Source organism: Aythya ferina, assembly GCF_964211825.1.
Source record: "Aythya ferina genome assembly, chromosome: 1".
Lineage (NCBI taxonomy): Eukaryota > Metazoa > Chordata > Aves > Anseriformes > Anatidae > Aythya > Aythya ferina.
Genome location: NC_140296.1, coordinates 6,801,499 through 6,824,538, shown reverse-complemented (window position 1 = coordinate 6,824,538; position 23,040 = coordinate 6,801,499). Strand labels below are relative to the sequence as shown.

The window sequence follows — 23,040 nt, the reverse complement described above, 5'->3', positions numbered from 1 at the left end:
AAGGGTCACTGACATAGCCCAAGGATAAGCAAAATCTACGAGGCCAAGTGGGTAGTACATTCTTACTCTGTGACCTTAACACTTCAGAAAAATAGATGAGACTGGATGAAATATGGCATGAATGGATGTAACACTGTACCTAAACTCGTTAGTCCTCAAACAATGCAAAGCACTGTTGTCCAGCACCCTCAGCACTTTCCGCATCTTGTGGTGTCATATTTATGAAAAAGTGTGAGCTCTAGGGTAGATTCAGGGCATAAAAAGGTTAAGGATATTGGGGTAGGGGAGGATTAAAAATGTGAAGCCTGTCTTCTCTATCTTATTTTTTCCTGAAATGCTCATTCTTGCCACAGATTCAGCAGCCACATGCAGCTGCTTGGGTCACCTCTACCACCGTGGAAGTGAAATTTCCTTCCTTCCCCACAGTCAGGAAGACATCAAAGCAGTTATTCAGTAGGAGACCAAACATCTTACAGGGAACGGAAAGCGAAAGAAGACATTGCCTTCATAACTAAATAGATAAGTCTGGGGGAAGAAAAAACATTACTGGAGTACAAGGATTTTTTGCAAATTCTGCATTTTGACATTCCATGAAGCATGGCCCTACTGCTTTAAATAGTAATCTTTTAATTTATATCTTATTAATATGATTGTATCACAAGTTTAAATGCTCCTGCAGCCCCCAAGATGTTGTAAAAGAATAGCAAATAACATGACCGGCGTACAACATGGTGTCCTCCACCAGCAGTCCTAGAAGGCAGATTAGATGAGAACACTAAACCCATTACTGAGTAACAAGTATAATGTTTTAATAAATAACTTTATGGAGAATTTGAGTAAGACCTTCTACCTATCACAAGTCTTCAGTATCATACATCAAAGTCCCCAAAACATTGTCAGAGAGTTTGTGAGAAGTCAGGTGGGCACAGGTGCCCCTGAAAATGACAGGTCCCACCAGGCCATGCCAAACACAGTTACAGTCTTGAGCCCCTTAACAAAGCATTCACCCTACCATAATTAAGAAAACTCATTTATACTAACCATTATGATGAAAATTATGTTGCAAAACCCATCTAATTGAAAGTATAGTAACACTCATCAACTCAATTCAACACATGCAGAGAATTAAATTAAGGCCATTAATTAATTAACACATTAATTAAGTGGTGGTGTGTTAGTAAGGGGGTTAATTTCTACACTGGGCAATCATAGCAGATCCTTACTCTTTTGGTCTCTTTGGTTAAAAAGGGACCGCATTCCCAGAACCGCCTTTAATCAACATCATCTCTCCCCCTCCCCTCTCCCCCCCCGCCCGGAATGAGTGTATTTTGTTTGTCCATGTGTTTCTCAGCAAGAGGCAAGGCTGCAGTGCAGTAGTAATGGGAAAAAGCCAATAAATGTAATAAGGTAGCACTGGTCTATAATTCAGCCCTGAGACATGAACATCTCTAGCTAAAGAAATTACAACAGAATTATATGATAGTTAAGAAGTAGGTATAATTTGATTATAGTAGAGAGATTAGTAGATATAATTTGAGTATACACAGGGATTCCTATTAATTTCTGCTCACTTGTATTGTTTTTAACCTGCATAACTCTGTGGTATCACATTTAAGCTTTCCCTTGTCTGTATATTACTTAGGACAATGGAACCCTGTTCTACAGTCACAACCCCTGGGTAATACTATAACCTAAATTATCATCATCATCATTCAGATTGAATTAAGAGGTTTGGAAAGAATATGCATCTAGGGAGGAATCTCCAGACCAGTCTTGCTTAGATCATTACTGATAGCTATAATGAGAAGGGCAGTGGAAAATTTGCTTTGAAGTATTCAGGAGCCTGGAAGGACTGCACTAATAACCTGGTCAATAATCATGATACAGCAAAGATACAGTGATCTGTGCTGTTCTACAGGGGGGCAACTCCAAGAAAGGATGAATTTCATGTTCTCCCACACCTCTCATTTTATTATCAGATGAGATTCTCAGAAAGAATTTAAACGAGTTTCTGGCTTACAGTCCTTTGAAAATCAAAGGGAGCTGTATTAGGCTGAAAGCTACTTTTCCCAAAAGCCTAAATATATAAGAATCCAGCTTTTCAAGATTATATATAAACATGACCATCATCCCTGGATTTAGCAGTGTTTGGGAAAATGTTGTACTTAATATACCCACATCTACCTACACAAGATCTTATTGAAGTCCTTGGAGAGTTCACCCACAGCCAGATCAGACCCTCAGCATTTGTATCTAGAGTAGGGAAGTAATACCAACAAAGCCCAAATTTCAGTCATGCAAGTCCAGCAAAATTCATTTAGAGGCTGCTATTTTTATCAAAGTTTCTCCCTCTGTAATCCCCAGTAGCAATGCAATGAGCAAGCTGCTATATGGACTCAGCCTCCTTTTGAATATTAAATTACTGAAGTTCAGAAGAATTAATTAGTATCTCACCTACTTACCATCTTCCAGTGATGCCTCAGCTATTATGGCACTACTTTACAAGCAATTTCAGCTTAATTGAATACCTTAAGTAAAACCTGGGTTCCAATTGCTAGAATAATCCCCATTAAGATAATTGTAACTGAGTTATACTAAGTTATAAATAAATAATAAAAAAAAGTGATAAGTACATGCTGTGATACCAGGTTTACAGCAAGACACTAGTTTATTCACCTCTGATATTACCACACTGTCAAAAGCTGTATGTTTAAGTAACAGTGCAGATACGCCAATGGGCATGAACAGTTAAAAGAATTAAAGTCAAAGGAAGCTGTCAGTAAAACATCAGCTCCCAAACTTTTCAAATAACTCTTTGCTGGTTTAATAGTTTGTGCCTCTTTTCCCCAGACATATGTACCGTATATACCTTTAGCTATTGAATGGAAACCACTGTTCTCACAGTCCCTCACGCTTAAGTATTTGTGAAATATGTTTTCCTATAAAACTCTTGTATCAAACTCCAACAGCAGAGAGCTAGTCTTGCCCATCTCTTGCTTCTTTCATTTTAGCTCTGGGTAAATAGTACATTCTTTATATGGAAGAAAGAAACCAAAAAGAAAGGAGAATAAGAGGGAGACAGGAAAAAAAAAAAAAAAAAAAGGGATGAAGCCTGGATTTCATTTTGCTCAGGCTGCTTCTGTACCCCACTGCAAATTGACTCAGATTTCTCCCACTTTGAGATAATGACCTGCCATCGCAACTCAGCTGTTGAGTCATTCCACTTCAACAAAGAAGCATGAAAACAAAAGGTTCCATGATGAAGCCAGTACAGGAAAAGTTACGGAATGCCATAGATACACATTCCCGGTGGCTCTACAGCCCAGCTGACCACACAGAGTTTTTAAGTCATTCTGGTAATGATACAAATAAATCTGTACTGGGAAATGTATCTACCCTGCTTCTCTGCAGCTAGTGTCAGAAGGCAAAGCACAGACGCATACAGTCCTCTTAAAGGTTAAGTGTGGAATTTCCCAGTAGCCATAGTGCTGAAGGAGAATACAGGAAGCAAATTAAGTTTTTCACAGGAATCCCAACATTTCATTTTAAAAATAGTAATGAAATGCTGATGCTGTAGCACTTTTCTCAATACTTCCCCCCCACACACGCACACACACTGAGTTTAGAAACATAAATATTGATGCTTTGCTTTGCCTGGTTGATCTCTACCTTTGTCTACACATGCAGCTCCACTTCTTCAGTAGTGTTTGAGGTGCAAGTGTTTAGTAGTCCCTGTGGCCTAGTTTACATTCTGAAATAGAGACAGGATTAAAATTCACCAATCCTGGTGTCTGTCTGTATGAGTGCATAGGTCACTAGCATTTTCAGCAATGGTAACCTGTCTTGGCTAGTTCGGCTGAGATTGCTTGAGCTAGTTTTTCCAGACATTCTCTGGCATTACAGCTATTAGTACAGCACAAGCAATGCAGAAGCAGCCTTGTCTGCACTTTACTAATTCCTACTTTCTTTAACTAAATATCAACATCTCCAGGATACTGAAAAAGTAATACAAAGCAGAAGTCAAATTATGAACATAATAATTAGGAAAATAGCCCAGTTTGAACTGAAGACTAATGCAGTTCAGATCTGCTCAGTTTGCAGATCTGTTGCAAAATAGTAAAGGAAGCCAACTGCCTAATGACTGCTAGAGAAGAAACAGCAGCAACTTGAATGTGAAATCAGATGCAAGTGTGGTCTTCAGAAGTTGGTTGATGTCATTAACACTCTGAGTGTTAAGTTGTTAACTTTGTGCTATTTTAGCTATTTCCCAGTAATTAATATAAGCCTTTATACTCACATGCCATGTGCTATCACTAAAAATTCTATTTCTCTGCTTGGAATTTGCTCATCTATTTGATCAAAGACACAATTTGTGACACAGACTTCAAAGTAGAAACTTCTTTATTTGTTGAAAACACCATTACTCTTTTCAGCCTTTCCAATGTCATGTTATCAATTGCAACCATTTTATTAGGTCAATTATCAGGTTTAATGAATTTTTGGCTCAGAAGCATGCAATTCAGCTGCTAAGGACTGATCAATGCAGCAGTCCACACGGATATTTAGTATAACTGTAAAAGAAGAAAGGCTTTGGAAAGAAAAAAATAAACTATTTATATTTATTTGAGAACATGTTCATTTTCTGCATGATACTTATTAACCTAATAAGCTAACTTCTAGCCCTTATGTATAAAAAGGACATGTTCTGTTCCCATTTGGAAGATAACAGATGCAATACAGAATGCTCAAGTCTGTTGGCTGAAAAAAATAAAAATAAATCAATCGCATCCGCCACTGCTCAGAGTTTCTGGAAGTCTCAACAGGATAAAAGCTGCCCTGAGTATTGCCATTTCAGCAGGCCACTGTGACCCACTAGTTTTGATGACATTCAAGTGCATTTCATATCGCTTTTGCTTGAGGGGAGGTGGAAACACCTTCCAGCAGTAAACAAAATCAACACAAACTGCTCATAAAGACCGTGTGTGACAATGGGGAGACAGGGAGAACCATAACTCCTATTCTCTCACAGCAGAGAAAAAGCAAAATGATCAATAAAAATGCAATTGTCTTGAACAAGAAGGGCATCAATCGTTACATGTTAACAGCTACCTGGTAGAAACTTGTACTTTGTGGGTGGCTCACAGTATTAACAAAATCCATGTGTAGGTGTAGGAATGGTTATAACAAAAGTAGGGAATAAAGACCTAAAGAAGAAATACAGGAATGGATCCTGAGTGCAGTTCAGAGAAAAGTAGCATAACAAGACTGATTAAGCATGGAAAAGACAAATAATAGCATAGGAACAGAAAAGACAGCAAAAAGTACTATGAGAGATCAATTTAGCAAGCAGTGCAAATCTTAAAAAAGTCACCTGAGTCATCAAGACTGCTGACTATTTTGTGACATTTCCCAAATTGTATAAGCCTCAGTAGCACTATTGTCATTAAGAAATTATTAGAAAGCAAGTGAAATGATCTGCTGGAATAGATATGTTGCAGAGAACCACATGGCAAAAGTTTTTCCATTTGAAAAATCTGAGAAGCCTCAAATAGCTATTGATATCACGATGCTACATAACAATAACCCCCAAAGTTCTTATTTAAATTAGATTCTTGAAAATAGGTGAATACTAGGCTATTCATGAAGATGTTTTTTCATCTAAATGCCAGAAATCTGTTGGGTTTTGTTTGTTTATTTATTTTTCCCCCCACAGCTCCACACTCCACAAAACTTTATGACAAGATGAAATAAGAGCCACAAGTAACATCAGTTTAAAGAGGAAACACTTGGAAACAAAGTATAAATTATCTTGAGCACCTCTTAGACTGCCAAGGTATTTCTCCATAAGGTTTGAAGGTTTGACTAAATCAATTCTGTCTTCTACATGCTAATGGAGGACCCACCCACAGCTTCTGGAGCTGAAAACTTCTGCTTTGTACTATTTTATTTATTTTTTTTTAACCTGGTACTGAAAAAAGACAACATTTTTGATGTGTAACATCACTGGATATATAAATGCAAACAGCTTCTACTGAGTGAGTGAATTACAAGGGTATTCCTCAGTGAAAAGGTATTATGGCAGTTTAATGCTTCATTTAAAATGTAGAGTATGTTCCCAAGTGTCAGTAGTAGCTGAAGTCTGACAGAAGGGCATTTCAGCTACCGAGTTCAGGGAAACAGCTGGTGTTAAAGCTGTCTGACATGTCTGAGAGAAATCCCTCCTCATACAGTCTGACTAATAACGTCAAGAAGCTTTATTGCACTTCGCATCAGCAGGTCATGAAACACTTCGGAAAGGTGGCAAACACTGTTACAGATATTTTACAAGCAAACTGATATTTCTGTACTCGTAGACTCCAAGAAAGGAACTAAGAGAACACACAAATCTTACATCTGTATAATCTAGTGGCGATTCCATAGATTTATTTGCTATATTTCATTTATTTCATCTGTGGAAAAAAAAAATCACATACACACACAAACACCTTTATAATAGCACATCTCTTCTCAATTTATTTGATATTCTATGAGAATGTTATATGGGCAGTGCATCAAGTGATAAACAGCTCAGTTAATCACAGAGAAGCAAAGAGTAACTAGTTCTATGCAAAATATTACAGAAAGACAAAAAGAAAAAAAGAATTCCTGGAATCTCTCATTTTCTGTATTATAAGTGAGAGACTTCGCCAGAAAAATTTGCAATTTATCAGACCTTTTCCAAAACATACGACTTAGGAATAAGACTATACTTAAGGTGAAATCCATTATCTGAAAAGTATAAAAGATGTAACAGCTAATTAATACTAATGGATAAAGCACCCAGCAGATCAAGAACAGTGAGTCTCCTGAAATTGCAATTCAGATTAACATTTGAAAAGACCTGCAATACCTAGGAGGCCTTTATAAAATAAACAGTGTACATAGCCTGAAAATATTTTCAAATTCCTTTGAAAATTTCTTTCTTTATTCTTCAGGCAAATCTAACAACATGTAATGGGCTGGTAGATATGGTCAGAATTTTCTTTGCTTGTGTCCATCATGAGCCATCATTTATTTTGCCAAAAAATAAAGAATTACAAGGCCTGAGGTTTACCTTACGTTGCTGAGATTTTTCCAATTAAATCACCCACAGAGGCAATGTTATATGGTTTATTTTAAACTCTGTCACAAGCTAGAAAGATAACAAGATACTGTCTACAGCAACATAAATCATATGGGAAGTCAGTCAGAAATCCAAGGTAAAAAAAAATAAAAATGAAAATGAAACACACAGAACAGTGAACCTACATATGATGCCAAAAAACAAAAACTATTTTTCATTGGGACTGTAATATTTAAATTTTGCATCATTTTAGGACGTTCTTCACAATAAGACAAATATCGCAAATATGGAAGACATTTCTGCCCACATGAAATGGAGAAACAAAATATTCTTCAAAATACTAATTTGTAAGCTAATTATTTTTCTTTGAAAAGAAGTGAAATAGAATAAAAATTCAGAGCTCTTTTTGCTACTCTTCTAAGAGCAAGAACAAGCATAAGCACATTTGTGTTTTTCTTTTGTCTCTTCTTAATCTGAATGCATTTTTATATAAAAAAACCATAGATCACAGATACATATCTATGATATGTGCCTATCTGCCATAACAGCAAAAGATAAGAGAAAATCAGTACACGATTAAACATGTAACAAGTGTCGTATCTTAATGAAGCAACATACTGAATATTCAGTGAAAATTCACTAACGGATACAGACTGCAGTATGGGGCTTTGCCAATAACTGCATATTAAAAAGAAGGGGGGAAAAAACAAAACAACAACAAAAACCTACCACCACTACCACAAATGTTAGGAAGCTACCAGGGCAGAGATCAAAAGTATTATTATAAGATCATTGCTACAGGGCTGAGCCACCCTAGGGCTAAAAAGATGCCTCATGCAAATTAGCAATACTTATGAAATGTAGCCAGTGTAAGCACAGGAAAGGATGCCAGATTAAATTTTAGATGACTTGCTAATATATCTATGCATACATTAATATGTCCTCTATATAACCTCAATTAATTTTGCAAGTGCAACAGAAAACTTCAGACTTCTATTCCTCACATATATCATCAGCTTCTCACAGTCCTTCATCACCCTTAGGAGCCTCTCAAATGCAGCATCCTTGATCAAGAATGAAAGCCTGTACTATGACACAGCCTCAACTATTTGTCACACCTGAACAATCAAAATTTAAACAAATTCAGCTTTATCCTCTTCCCTACATGAACCTCACCTTTAACATAGTGTTCTTCCATAGTAATTGGAACTAGGGATGTTCAGTATCTCTGAAAAATGAATGGGGTTTCTTACATGATCCCTAAAAAAACAAGAGGAACTAGATTTACACAGAATGGTATACAGGCATGGTGATGCTGAAAGCTGCAGCAACCAGCTTTTCCTGTGTAAGTCTGGTTCCCTGGTAGTTAGGGGTATTTAAAGACTGACGACTTCGAAGCAACTGTTCACTTAAAACAGATAGACTGGCCTGTTGAATGCATTTTCTAATGTTGTTCTGAAGTTCTGTGCAAAAAAATCTTGACTTAGTCTACAGCTCAAGTGATCCTCTGCAACTTCACTGTCTTGGACTTCATTTTTTTCATTGTGTCTGTGACCAGTGCATGACTTTGTATTTCATACAAAATTCAGTAGTGAAGCACTCCAAGAAATTTTCAAATTGAGAAATGAAGCTATGGCCTCTGAAAGTATAGAAGTTTTGATTTTATTTTTCCAAATGTCTTTTGAATTCAATTTTTATTGAATTCAATGTAGAATCATGAAATAAGTAGCTTTTACTTAATCTACATTTTCAGACTCAAAAAAATTATTCTTTATGACAGTTTCCAGAAAGCTCTGGATAAGACATTTTTCACAGATTAATTAATCATCTAGGATTATCCTTAGAGCCTCTTCCCCCTTCTTTGTTAATTTGTCAAAGAAGCACGGCAACCACCATGGTAAGGTCTGACTCACACTTGCACAAGGCAGGCTTCAGAGATGAAGAAAGCTGTTTTATTAAAGACAGGAAAGGGGACATGCCAAATTCAAGCAGCCTCCACAGGAAGAACCCTCCTGAACTCAAGCAGATAAAAAGGATGATAGGAGTGCACAGAACACTCTACACACCCACCATAAGATGGGTGTTGGGAGAGACCTCGTTTGGAGCAGAAACAATGATCAAGCAACACCAGCAACATCATCTTTTCCACACTGTATACAGAGAGTCTCAAATAATTGTTAAGATAGGGGCTTTTGCCATCATTGAGGAAAAAGATGGAATGGAATCAATGTACTGTGGTGATGGGACAAGCAAATCTCATTCTTCTGAAAACCAATTTGCACAAGTGTCATTTCATGGATAACCTTAACTTTGGACACCTCTAAATAAATGAATTGCTCACTTGCTCCATGTGGAGGGGATTTTCCCTCTCTCCACTCAAAAGTCAGTCCATCAATTCTGACTTTCTATAAACTGCTGAGCTGTAGGAGAGCACTCTGAGGCAGCAAGAGGAAAAGGAATAGGTAAGAGTATCTCCTTCCGCTCTACAAAGTAGAATTGTCAAAGAGGAAGCAACTGAAATGTCTGAACTTCCTTATTTAAAAATATCTTAGGCTAAGGTAATAATAGTAATTTACATGATACTTCTTTTTGCACAGCTACCATTGACGCTTACACTCACTCCTTGCTTTGAATTAGCAAATAGAGATAGCTGGAATAGCTTGGCATTCAAAATATGCGGACAACCATGGAGATCCAAGCTCCTTATCTGTACTTTAACTCCTAGGCTTATCTAAAGAAAGGGGAATATATTTAAAACAACAAGAGATCTAATATCACAATAATAATAAGGTTAGAAGCCAGAGCTCTTGCTCATTTAATAAATAGTGATTAGCTCTATTCCTACATGGAAGGGAAAGAGAAAAGTATTTAATTCAGAGACAAAACCTGCACATCTGAATTCCAGGTACATCTGTGTTGTATTCAGACTTCCCAGCATACCAGGTTTTTTGAAGACACCTAGTTTCTAGCAAAGCATTTTTACTGAATTAGCGCTTTCTAAACCATGTAAGAAAAAAAATAGCTGCGTTGAAGCTTTAGAACCTGATCAAAGGATTCTGAGCTAATCGCACCATCTAGTGTCAACGAGAGAAAATGCAAGACAACTGTTTTAAACTATATTCTTAGTATATTACACACTTCTTTCTTAAGTAGACTAATAAAATGCAATTTGCTCACCGCTACAAATTGCAAAGAACATTTATCATCATAATATGTCAACTCTCTCTTCCAAAACACTGGTGAAAAGTTAGCATTTTCCCCAAATGTTAATACAGCTACATAACCAATAAGTTCCTTTTAAACTTCTGTGTTTGACATTCAAAGTTGCTGAAGCAGTTGTAAATTTTATCCTCTCCATGTTAATAGGTAGATCAACCTTTAACAGAAGCTTGTAGCTTTCTAAAATTAAGCACTTCCAGCACTGAGTTGAGTGTATGGGAAATGTTACCCAACAGTAGTAAAAGTTAATGTAAAAATTTGAAGTTATAGAAGTAAAAGACATATTGAAAAGCACCCTTTCCAGCGCAACTGTTTCAGCACTACTGTGTCCTTTCTAGCACAACTGTTCTTACTTTTTATCTTCCGAAAGGAAGTAATCTGGCTAGTGTATGCTACAGCGTAGGGACTTGAAAGACAACAAATATGTAACATCAATAACAGAAACCCTATTCAGAAACATTCCCAAACAATATTTATCACAATCAGCACCTGGGTGTCTCAAAGAGATTTTCATAATGGCTGACAATCAGATTTTGGATTATTCAACACACAAAACTGCTGAGATGTTGTTAAAGAAAAACACTTTAGTAGTTTGGTATTTAACAAAACAAAGTCCTTTTGCAGTACCCAAGAGAGACCAGATCCACTAGGATGATTCTGGACTACATAAAAGAACATAATCCAGAATATGAACCTACAGCCAAATTCTTTACCATTTTGTACGCAGAACTTGGAATCAAATTTAAGATGTATCTGTACTGTGCAGCATGTTACCATATCAGGCATTTATATTCACTTGTCTTCATAAAGATGGGCTAAATCTCTCTCTCCTGGGAGCTAGAAAGTCTTTCAAGAATCCCTGGGACATTTTATTTACAGATACACACAATGGTATGGACAGGCCCATAGTTAAACTGCTGGCACATTTTTCCAACAGATCTTTTAAAAGCAGTGTTTGGCATTTTTCTGGAAAGACGTGGTTGAGGGGCAGTATGCTCCAGATTTAGCCATTATTCAGTGCAGCCATGTTTGTGCAATACTGCTGAGAAGAAAATGGAATACTGAAGAACATCAGGGCATAGGATGGAAATTACATAATTCAAAAAGACAACAACCTAGGGTTTTGGAGAGTTGGGAAAGACGTTTCTCAAATAGGCAGAAATCATTGTGACAAAAGCTTCTGAAGGGGTATTTCCATCAACTACCAGAAACAGAACTGACTCCAAATTAGACATTTCAGATAGACAGTGTACCATAATGTAGCTCTAGCAGAAGGTTTACTCCAACCTCCTGAGCTAATTCTCTACTGAAGGGTAAAAGACAGGTCGAAGACTACATGAGAAAGAAAGCAGAAACCTCACAGACATCTAAAGAGATAAATTACTAAATCTAGAGTAAGTGGCAGGCACAAGACACTACAGCCACTGTGAACCTGAGGGAAAGATGTAAAAAGAACAGAGTCAAAGTCTGAAATCCTCAGGCTCTGGGAATCCTCAGGCTCTCTTGCAGGAGATAGTGTTTCCCAAAAGGAAATACTGCATAGCTCCTCTCCTCCCTCCTCTTCAGGAAACAGCTGCAGACAACAACTTTCTGCTATCGTAGGAATGCGTTAGGCTGGGAGATCTTTTAAGGCAACTGCAGATGTCTGAGGATACCCTTCACCTGACAACAATATGCTTTTTATCATTGTTGCTACATTATCAGCTTGGATCATGCATACTTGGATGCTTGAAGGTCTCTACCTGTAAAACCAAATATTATCAATTTTTTACTTTCATGAATAAGAAGCACCACCATAATCCTAATATTCAAAGAGCCCAAAGGATCAGCGATGTTTTCTTTCCAGTCAATAAATTGTTTTGTCTTTGGTTGTTCCCTGAGTTTACACTGAGGCCACATGAAGGTAATCCCTTCCAAACAACTAAATTAAGCTATTTCTGCATAAGAAGATGTATCACAACTTGCTACCAGTGGTTTCTGCAATAGAAGTTGGATAGACAATGTGTAAATCTGCTAAAACATGAAAAAGCAAACTACGTACAAACTACACACAGAAACAACAGGAACAGCATACAAAGATTACTTCGTATGGTTGTTCTAAGAAAACTTGATGATCACCAACTGAATTCACATCAGTCTTTAATAATAAATATTTCCTTTCACTTGTAACCACACTGTAATCACTCCACTAGGTAAGTGATCCACATTTTGGGTACCAGAAACAGCAAAGCCCATTTGCCTTGTTTGCTGCTTGGTTAAATACCTGAACAAAATCCATTTCCCAGAACGTCACCACCTCTTATAAAACTACTCTCCTTTTCTTACCCCCTCCCCCCCCTTTTATTACCCCTCCAGAAGAAAACAAGTAATACAAAAACTATCACACACCTTTCATTAAAGAAGCTTTAGGAACATCTTCAAACTATTGCAGTCTTATTTAAAAGCAAATTTTCAGAAATGGAATTCCTTTTGATTAATATATGGGCTCACCATTAACAGAAGCATTTTTCCTCAGCCAAATTTATCAGAGGACACTCACACAATATGTATTTTATAGATTTACCTTAGTTAACAGAGATGTCTCTACATCACCCTGAATCACAACAAAACCCACAGAAAACATAAAGTGCTTGAGTTGTAAAGATCTGAATAGTGGCAAATGAGCTCCCTTTTCATGCCATATCTTATGACTTTGATGTAGCTTTGATGTGAAAAATAGTATTCCATCAGATGTTATATTTACAGTATTTATTTATTTTTTTTTCATTTTATGAGGACAATTGGGAAGGGAAGTCTGCCATTCCAAAACACAAGCTTTGCCAACTAAACCATCACCAGTTGCAATATAGACCAGACTTAAAAACCTGACATGGGACAATCAATCTATACTGATACTTGCAAAATGCAATTTGTTTGTTTGCACAACAAAGTAAGTTTCTCAAGGTCTTCATGACATACATTTTCTCATGGTGGAGGACCAAAGCCACAGTAAATCCTACCTTCAAAGGAGAAATGTGCGACTGTAAGACATATCCGTGGACATTCTCTATTTGAGACAAGTTCTTCTCTGACACGTGAACAAGCTCTGGGCCTCTCACTTCATGGGTTAATCGAGGCAAGGTATGATCATGTGGAACATCCTCATCTTGATAGCGGTATTTCTAGGGGAAAAAAAAAAAAAAAAAGGATTAAAAGGGTGAACAAATATGCTTTAAGGAAGCAATGCACATGTATTAATGCAAATATGGTATATCAGTATGGTATATCAGATAAACTATTTGTATTGCCTACTCTGTTCTAGAAAGAATACTTCATTCTGTTTTTAACACTTCTTCAAAAAGAGAAAGAGTGGCATTATCATGCTGATACACAGAACTTTTACCTTCAGATAGACAGCTGAGAAGATGTATTGGCAAGCAAAAATACTGAAAACAAAGTTGTCAATCTGCTGAGCTGTTGTGCCAGCTCACGTTTCACACCCTCACATTAATAATTGCACTTATGTAGCTTTTTCTCTGTAAAATATTTGAGTCATTCTCCATTCACCACAGCATACTGTAATGCTAGAGAGCATACATGCACCTCCACAGAGTTATGGGCATGGCAAAACTCTGCAGTAAAACATTTTCCCCTTATCCTGTAGGCCAAGTGCAGTGTGAGGTATTTTTAACTTCCTGCTCTGCAGAGCAGTAACATAGGAGACAGAGGAAGTAAGCAGCTTGTCCAATATAAAAAACAAAACTCGTACAAGAAGCAATGTAACTCTAACCCTAAAAATTAAATTAAGTGACCAGACCTCTAGGTGCCCAATCACAGAGATGCCAACCCCTAATTGAATGGGCTCAGCCATGTCCTGAGGTGGGGTCTGTGTGGAACTGGCTGTGTCCAGCCCAGGCAGCCCTGGCCTCTCCTCACAGAGCCTGGCCAGCACCTTGTGTTCTACACTCAGTATGCATATACAAAGCACTTTTTGAGGGAAAAGACTACAGAATGGCTAACATGAGGGGTATGATTTCATGTTACACATGGTGCTGGTGGAGGACATGGTGACAGTACAGCAGGGAACACGAGGAGGAGAGCAGAATACAGATTAGATAGGGAATCATAAGTCTTTGGCACAGAGAGTGTTTAGTGCTATTCCACATGTTTTCAGCTGAAAGCTGCATGCTAAATATTGAATGAACAGAATCAAAGACTAAAGGAAAGACAAAATCTAGGACTTATTTGAATAGCCAGAACAAACACACAGAGGACTCTCAAGTTCAGGTATGCTCAGAAGGACTTCACAAAGCAGACTTCAGTGCTGCTCCTGGCGCTCTCTTTGAGCACCAGGCCCAGGGGTGTTGTTTCATTTACTCAGTCTTCCAAAGGAAACTGTCCCGATTTATTCTTGCCTTCACTCTGATACATGGAATTGGTTCTGCATTTGCCAACTATTTTCCAAATGCCTGTGTGAAATGAATTATTCTCTTTTTCCTCTCTGGGATATGCTTGCAACCCTTCACATTTTCACTTTTCTGATAACATAATTAATGAATCTATGAAATGACTGGTACCAGACAAGTAGTATTTGGGCAAGAAGCCATCAGCCTAATAGACAATACTCCAACCAATGTCACATTAAATGCTTGGCACACAAATCACTTAAGCCCCAAGCAATCAATTATTTTTTGAATTCAGTGAGTACACTTTCAAAAGACACAACTACTCATAGACACCCTCTCCAAAGTGAATCATTTGTAAAACATGATTTTGATAAATAACTGCAGAATGCGAGTCATCTTTCTGTGAGATGATAAAAATGAAAATTTCCAGTGACCACTTTCAAAAGAGACAGGACAGCAATGTCTCAAGCCATAAGGAGATTTAGCTGGATCATTCAAACAGCTTTACAGCACAAAAAGCAGGGTGAGGTAATGTTAAAGAGGGAACGTCTCTTCACATGCATTGGTAAGACTTTTCGCCATCACTACACTTTAGTGTAGCCATTGCATAACTGAGAGCCAAGGCATACAGTAAATTGGCTGATGACAAGCCCCATGCTCCCAAAAAGCATAACACTTCTGTGCAGACTTTCCAGTGAAAATCTGTATTTTCTAATTAAAAAGAAAATATATATATGATAACTATACTCTTCCATAACAAATTAGATAATATCCCTGTCCATATGCCATAAACTAGGAAGCTTACAAAACAGATTTCCACTTTTCCATTTGCCCTTATCCCGCCCCAGCCCGAGCCCAGCATTCTTATTACTCATGAAGTATGAGCCTAGAGCATTTCTGGGTCAATCCTGTTATATGTTTGCCTCGTGTTCTTAGTACCAAACTCATTGATTTTCATACATCTCTCCTCCCACATCTCTCCTCACTGAAATGCTTTCAGCTGTGAATCAAAGCAGCTTGACACAGCAAAAAGCTAGAGGTAAGGAAAGTTTCTGAGAACAGAAGGCTGAAAATACCAAATCAGAATTGAGACTTTCCTGCAGGAATGCTTTATTTGTTTCCATCTTTCTGTCCTTGAAATTACCCAGTTCCCTAGAAAACAGTATTTTCTCTAAGGGTTAATACAAATCTCTGGAGGGAAAAGCCTGATTGCACGGAAATGCTACTCTTCATTTGACAAAAGAACAGGTGGATGTCTTATGATAATTAAATTACAAATCAGTGCCTGCTGCTGACAGGGTATTGTACACTGCCAACTAGCATCAGATATTTAAAATTCTCTGTAATTACCTATAATGGGGGAATGGAGTGTGCTGCTGTGAATTTTTAATATGAACGTGCTTTTTTATAAGAGATTGTTCTCTCTACAATGTGAGATTATTACAGCATTACTGCTCCTCACAGAGTACTGTCTAAAGGAGCATTTCTAAGGCTGTGTTTGCTAAGTAGTTGTCAGCTAAACAGGATGGGAGATGGGAATCTAGCAGAGGGTAATGGTCAAAAGCCTTAAATTTGAACAAAGCTAACTCTCAAGAAAAAAAAAAAAAAAAGAAAAAAAAAAAAGTGGGAAGTCATGTAACAAATGTGGGAAGTCAGTAACAAATCACAATAGCCAAACCAAAGCACTTAAACGGAAGTAAAGCTATTTTTACAACCTACCTTTCACAGACTCATGAATGAAGATGGTTGGGAATATGTTGTTCATTTTGGGGCCAGAAAGAATTGGCTCTTACAAAAGTCCTCAGTACTTTTTGTAGCTATCATGATTTTGCTTTGCAGAAAATGCAAATAAAAGGCTTCATTTTCGATCAACTCAATTTGACCCATGTCCTAAGGTGAACGTGATCTTGCTGGAATTGCCATTCAAGGACACATGTCCCTGTTCTCTGCATGGCTGGACCACACTTAAAAACATCACCCACTACTTCTGCTAGCAACAGAAGTGCTGCAAATGTGGGGAGCAAAGTGTGTTATAGGAGTCACAGGCCTCTACAACATCCTGTGAAATGAGAGCAGCCAGTCAATGGCTTTCAACCTACAGAAAGGCACCGTGACATATGTAAGACACAAAGATGAATGAATAAAGGTAAAACTGTGATGTGTCTTTTCATGCAGCTGAAGCTTTATTATAGATACAGTTGATACTCAATATACTAAATTTCTTCATTTTTATGTACAGGCAAAAATTAAAAGCATCAGCGTAGAATTTGGTTGGTCCATTTAGACAAAAAAATATTTTTTTTTTTTTTTTTTTAAATCTCATTAAAATATCAGTACCACCTTGTCTCGCTTTTGTTTGAGAATTTTCAGTGGTCTTCAATGTGTTGAATTTTACTGGCACTGCTCTTCAGAGGCAGTGAATTTCAATGTCATACAGATGAGTATCTTGAGAAAACAAACTTTACAATTTGCACACACAAGTCCTTGGGCATTCATCCAGTCATGAGTAGAAATAATGTTACTCATCCAACTGATTGCAAATGAGCAACACAGCTTGAATTCTGAATATTTGCAATCAATCTATAGAGTAAAAAGAGAAAAAAAAAAGTACTCTTCTCATTATATAAAATGGAAGAAATCACAGTCTGCTTGCCAAGACTGTGGAAGTAGATTAAGAAGCCTAAATCATTGAATAATTATACTTATTGTGAATGACTTGCTCTTTTGCGTATCAAGTAGATTTCTAACAAGCTTGTCACTGTATCACAGCAATACCTTTCATCCAAGAAGCCCAAAGAGCTTTACAAGTGCTAGTCAAGTCTGATAACATCCTGTTGGAAAAAAGTATGTGCATCATCTAAAGGTGGGTAAAATTAGGCACAGAAATACAACTTTTCAAGGTCACAAAAAGAGTCAGTTAGGCAGTGGTAGAACTCACATTTTTCTATTCTGCTTTTCTAAGCTTAATGCAACTATAGTGATGTTAATAAGCATAATTAATAATAATAATACAGTTGTAGTAGGTTGTCTAATGCCAATTTATTTTCCTTTTAGTGATTTCCCCTCACCAAAGGTTCCAGGAGACGGCACACTTTCTAAGGTCGGGAATTAGGTTTTCTCTGCATCAATGTAATAGCTAGCAGTACTTTGTGCTGTTTATATTGTGTTATCTCTCAGAAACCAATAGTGATTTTTAGAAGACAAGAGGTTTCCTGCAAGAACCAAATTGTTTCACAGAAGGGACACTATCAGCACTGAATACTGAGAACTTGCATGATTTTTATACTCAGTACAGAAAGAAGTTCCTTTTTTTTTTTCAGGAGGGAAAAATAAATAAACAAATAAAAGCAAATACATGATTTCTTGTCTCAGTTTACTGAAATAAGAAAGTATTTGCCCATTATAGGTAATTTTCATTAAAAAAAAATATATATATATATATATATGAGTACAATGCAGAGTACGGAACGTTTTACAATAGTATCCTTATCTGTTTTTGGATCTCTAAATATTTGTGTTTTGTTCTGTTTCACTATGAAGAAGAAATTAAATGGATGTTAGCCAAAGCACCTTTCTTGTTAGCTGGATGTAGTTGCACCTTTCGCTCACAAGATGGCACAATAACCATCGAGTTAAAGCATGTTTTCACATCTAATGATAAAGTACTGCAAGAAAAAATAAGGAGCTATGCAATGTCAAAAAGCTGCAGGTAAGTTTTTATTTTGAACTGACCTGGTACAATATTAGGGAAAGAAAAAAAAAAAAGAAAAAAAAAGAAAAGACTGCAATCTTTTATACTAAGTACATATAAACAGGTTATAATCATACACAAAGCTGGCAGCTAGAGAAAAATGTAATAATTCATATAAGCATCAAAAATTAAAAGAAACTAGGAACCTGTTGGTTTTTGAAGGCTTTAGCATGAACAAAAACACTATGTATTGACAAGATTGAGACTAGCCCAGAATGCTGCATTCCTCAAGGAATTCTAAATCCTAATTAAAACCGCCTGCATGCAAATCTGTACCATGAGGTATTCAGCTCCATATGCTGCATCACATTTTGGACCTGTTAACAGCATCAGTTTAGCCCTCTGGAGGTTGCTAGTTGCTATCCAATAATTTAAAATAGATTTTTAACTTGAAGCACCAGTATAAAAAAAGACAATCTTAGAGGGTGTCTTTGCTAGTATTAAATGATGAATGTGGCTGCAGACTATAAAATCCAGTAACTGTTCAAAAAAAAAATAAATAGATAAACAATCAGTATTTGCTGGACTATGTGAAGCAAAAGAACAATGCAGGGGAACCATACAGTTTTTCAGCATCAGGCTGTAGCCACTTCTTCATCCTTTTGTCCTGCAATAACTTCACTTGCATACCCCTTTCTACAGTTTTCAACTCTTCCTCACAAAATACTCCTTTTCTGATATGTCCATGTTCCCACAACCACTACAAAAAGTCCTCATGCCTCATTAGCTTCCTCCTCCATGCCTCCTTTCCCCCTGCAGTTTCCTGTGTAGCCCTTCATGTGCTCCCATTCCATTCCCTGATCCTCCCCCCATCTCTGCTGCTTCAGTCCCCCAGCATGGAAGCACTGAGCCTCACAAATTATTCTAATTTTCCTCATCTGAAGCACAGCTTCTGGCATAGGGCAGCCTTGCTGAGATTACTACTGAGCAATTGGAGTGATGGCAAACACCATGTCTCAGTTTCCCAGCCAACAAACTCGTGGCGGGAGTGCAGCACAGCAAAACACCCTGGTTTTATATCAGAAGACTATAAAGTAATCATGTAATAAAGAAATAAGAGTATTACCCCAAATGAATGATACAGGGAAACAAACAAAAAGTATGCAACAGATAGCTTGCCCTTCTTGTTTTCTGTACCAAAAAATACAGATTTTAGTTTAGTCCAGCTTTGTCCAGCCCATGGCACAACAAGCCCTTTGTGTTTTGCAGATGAAGCCCTCACACCAGTCTTCACACCTGGGTGCCCTACTTAGTTAAATTTGCAGAAAACATAAGACTCCTCCTCCTAGTACACACTGCTGGTGGCTGCTTTAAAGTTATCCAGCTGTAGTGAATAAAAAATGCAAGTGATTTGTTTTGCACATATCTGTGTACTTATTTAAAGCTATAGCTGTGCATTTAAATTACATAATTTCTCAGTGCTCTTCTGAGCCTCTGTCAATAGGGTAACACCTACTGAATTACTCTGGACAGTAACCAAGATTGTTCCTTAACTCCACCTCCTAAATGCATTTTCCTTGTGCAGCCCTGCTCCTCCATCCTTCTCGCTTGTGCTATCAGCCTGATCAAGGCCCTTTTACAGGTTTGTTTGAATCATGCACTTGGTTAGCTACCAGCCTCACAGATAAGTACATCAGCATTAGTGGAAGAGGTAATGCTGGAGTAAGGATAAAAAGTCAAGGAGGAGTGGTGTAATTTATTGAGATAATTTTAGTGGTAAGAAAAAGATACATCAAAATATCACTCCTGAGTCCTCTTCTTTCTTTTGTTGGATACATACATAACCCAACGTGCTTTTTTTTAAAAAAAAAAAGCCAAGGGATCTGTCTATGTGTAATGGCAAATCCAAGGAAGACTGAATTTGAGATTTTCCCAGGAAAGAGGAGGAATAGAAAAATCATCACAACAAGGATGGGGCAAATGGGGATGAATACTGAAGCTCAGTTAGTAAAAACAGGAAAAAAAAAATATGGAGAATTCCAGCATCTGCACTGCTGTGGTGCATAAGCATACCAGTGAAACTCCTGGGGAAAGCATTTGTCTCATTTCTCTCCAGGGCTAGTTTACACAGCAGTAACTGCTCCCAGCAATTACTTCTGAGGAGGAAGAAGCCCGTGGCTCTGCAGGTGGTGGCCGTTGTGTAGACTTGCATCCAGAGCTGCTGAGAGTTATTTTAAAATTTGACTCCTTTTCTGCTCACGCATTCTTATCTCTCAGACTTCTTGTGTGTAGGTGTCCCCACTGATACTTCTGCTATTTTCTGCAGTCCCGGGTCTAAATGAAATCTAGGAGGAAAACTAGACTCTGCTTTTCATAAATTATGGCTCACTTCATAGGTTAAAATAAAGACAAAGCTTCAAAGTAAAATACTTAGTCAAGGATGTATGATTTCTTCATAAAACCTATCACAATTACTGTGCATACAGGACACATTAAGTCCTTTGGGAATTAATTGTGCATCAAGGGACACAGAATTGTGCATCTGCTGGATTCCAGTATCATTTCTTATACATATTGGAAAATTCTGGACCAAGGCTATATAAGGAAAAAGGATGCTCTTGGGCTAAAGCAGGCAAACGCTATTTTAGACAACTATTTCTATTCCTGATTTTTGCCACACAAGTCTTGTGTATTGCTAGGCAATTCACATAAACCAAACTTTCCCCAGGTGTGGAAATGAGATATCCTCACTTTGAAAAGTCTTGGTAGTCACAGATGGCCATTTTTTGCAGAAGTGCTGAGCATCAGCAGCTTCAGCTGAAATCAGGGAGAGCTGGGGTTTGGAAAGAAAAATTGCTCTATAATCCTGTGTGCTCCAATAAGTCAGGTATCAGTTGATATTGGCCACCTAAAACTTAAACTTCTAGTGTAAGCAGGACAGACAGGCTCCCTCACTAATAACTGGAACATCAGAATATTGTATGTATATTTTCCAAAGACTGCTTCCAAAGACTCAACCCTTATTCTAACCTGGACTGAAAACAGTTTAGGATTTAGGCTCTCTAAATGAGATGAATTTCATTCATGTTGCAAGCTGGGCACAGGAACTAGTGGACTCATTTTATCTCAGGGGTATTGTCTAAGGAGTTAAAATTCTAGTCACAATCGGATATTGAAAAAATAAATTAATTAATGTTTATGAGCTACTAGGATACTATGGTCAGGCTCAGTATAAGAGGAAAATCAATGAGAAAATTAATAATTCTGTAAACAGAGCACAGTTTGAACTGTATGCATTAAATAATGCATGGAGACATATGTTGAATGTGAAATACCATATAAAGTACCCCTCCACCTCACTGAGTGAAGCAGAGGGCCTGTGAAAACAAAAATATCTGCGTAATTAAAAATGTGTTTGAGTTCTATTATACTACTACATTACAATATATGGCCACAAAGGGCCTGAAATAAAATTGCTTAGACCATCTTAGTTCTTGCATTTCCTAAATCTGAGTGCTTAACTTTATAACCCTGCCATCCCTTAACTGTTCTTTGAACACCATGTATATGCACATAAAAAAACTCATAAACTTGAATAGCGTTCCTGCTTCTTATAGTATGAAGTTATGAAGTGGGTATGAAGATAAGTACTGAATTTTTCAGTGTTTGTGGAAAACTGACTCTTCTTAAATAAAAATACAGATCTTCTGTGTACATAAACTGAAAAATAATCTCCCCATTGTTGCTCTGATGAAGTCAGATTATTATCTATGAAGATAAAATTATTTTGTAACAAAACAATCTTTGTGCTCAAAAAGTTATTAAAAAATTGAAATATTTAAATTTCCTACTGTTTTTACCAATTCCCTCTCTTTAAGACTTTTCATTCAGAATAACAAAAATATGGATTTAAGAAAATTTAGCTAAATATTTAAAAGGCCAGGTGAATTTGTGTCAGGTGAATTTGCATGTGGTTGACACCCATAAGAGTCAAGAGCAACTCTAAAGCAGGGCGCTTACTGAAAAATCAGCTTTTGGACCTTTTTATCTGAATCCTTCTACAGACTTTTGGTACAGAATAATTGTGGCAAAATGATCTGCACCTTCAGATACTTTAATAAAACCCTGGTTAAGAAGCAAGCCAGCAAAGTAGCTGTTATTTGGGGAATATTTGCTTTATTGAGCATCACTGTGGTGGTTTTACTCAGGTGGGCAGCCGAGCTCCACCACAACCACTCTCTCACTCCCCCTCTCCTCAAAGAGTATATCAATTTTTCTACCTATCCACAATCACACTAGATCCCAGTCATGAGATTTAAGCAGTTTATGGTCCCAGGGGAATCTCATTCAGCTCACTGATCAGATGGCAATACATCAGGGTAAAATGACTCCCAGGTCAGAAGCTGGGCAGGAAGAGTTTATCCCATTAAGCTGCGCTACCTGCAGATACATTGAGTTTAGTGTAATGGAAAATGTCCTGGACCTAAGTCCTTTGAGGACGCAGAGAAAATGAATGTGAGTTCACCCTTCCTTTAGCTATATCAGGTAGTAATTGCTTCGCTGGGTGGAGACAATGATTCTCTTCAGGGGTTGTTCTTTTGGAGTCTCATTCCATATTCTTGTTGGAAGAATAGGCACATTTT

General features: G+C 37.4%; 1 protein-coding gene across 25 annotated transcripts in view; it reads right to left on the bottom strand.

The window, feature by feature from the left end:
- DLG2 (discs large MAGUK scaffold protein 2) overlaps positions 1-23,040 on the bottom strand; it is a 1,046,667-nt gene that overhangs the window by 558,161 nt on the left and 465,466 nt on the right. For all 25 annotated transcript variants that reach the window (XM_084519823.1, XM_084519802.1, XM_084519813.1 and 22 more), the window contains one exon: positions 13,321-13,482. In XM_084519823.1, coding sequence (XP_084375949.1) covers positions 13,321-13,482 — 162 coding nt within the window. The remainder of the gene's footprint in view (positions 1-13,320; positions 13,483-23,040) is intronic.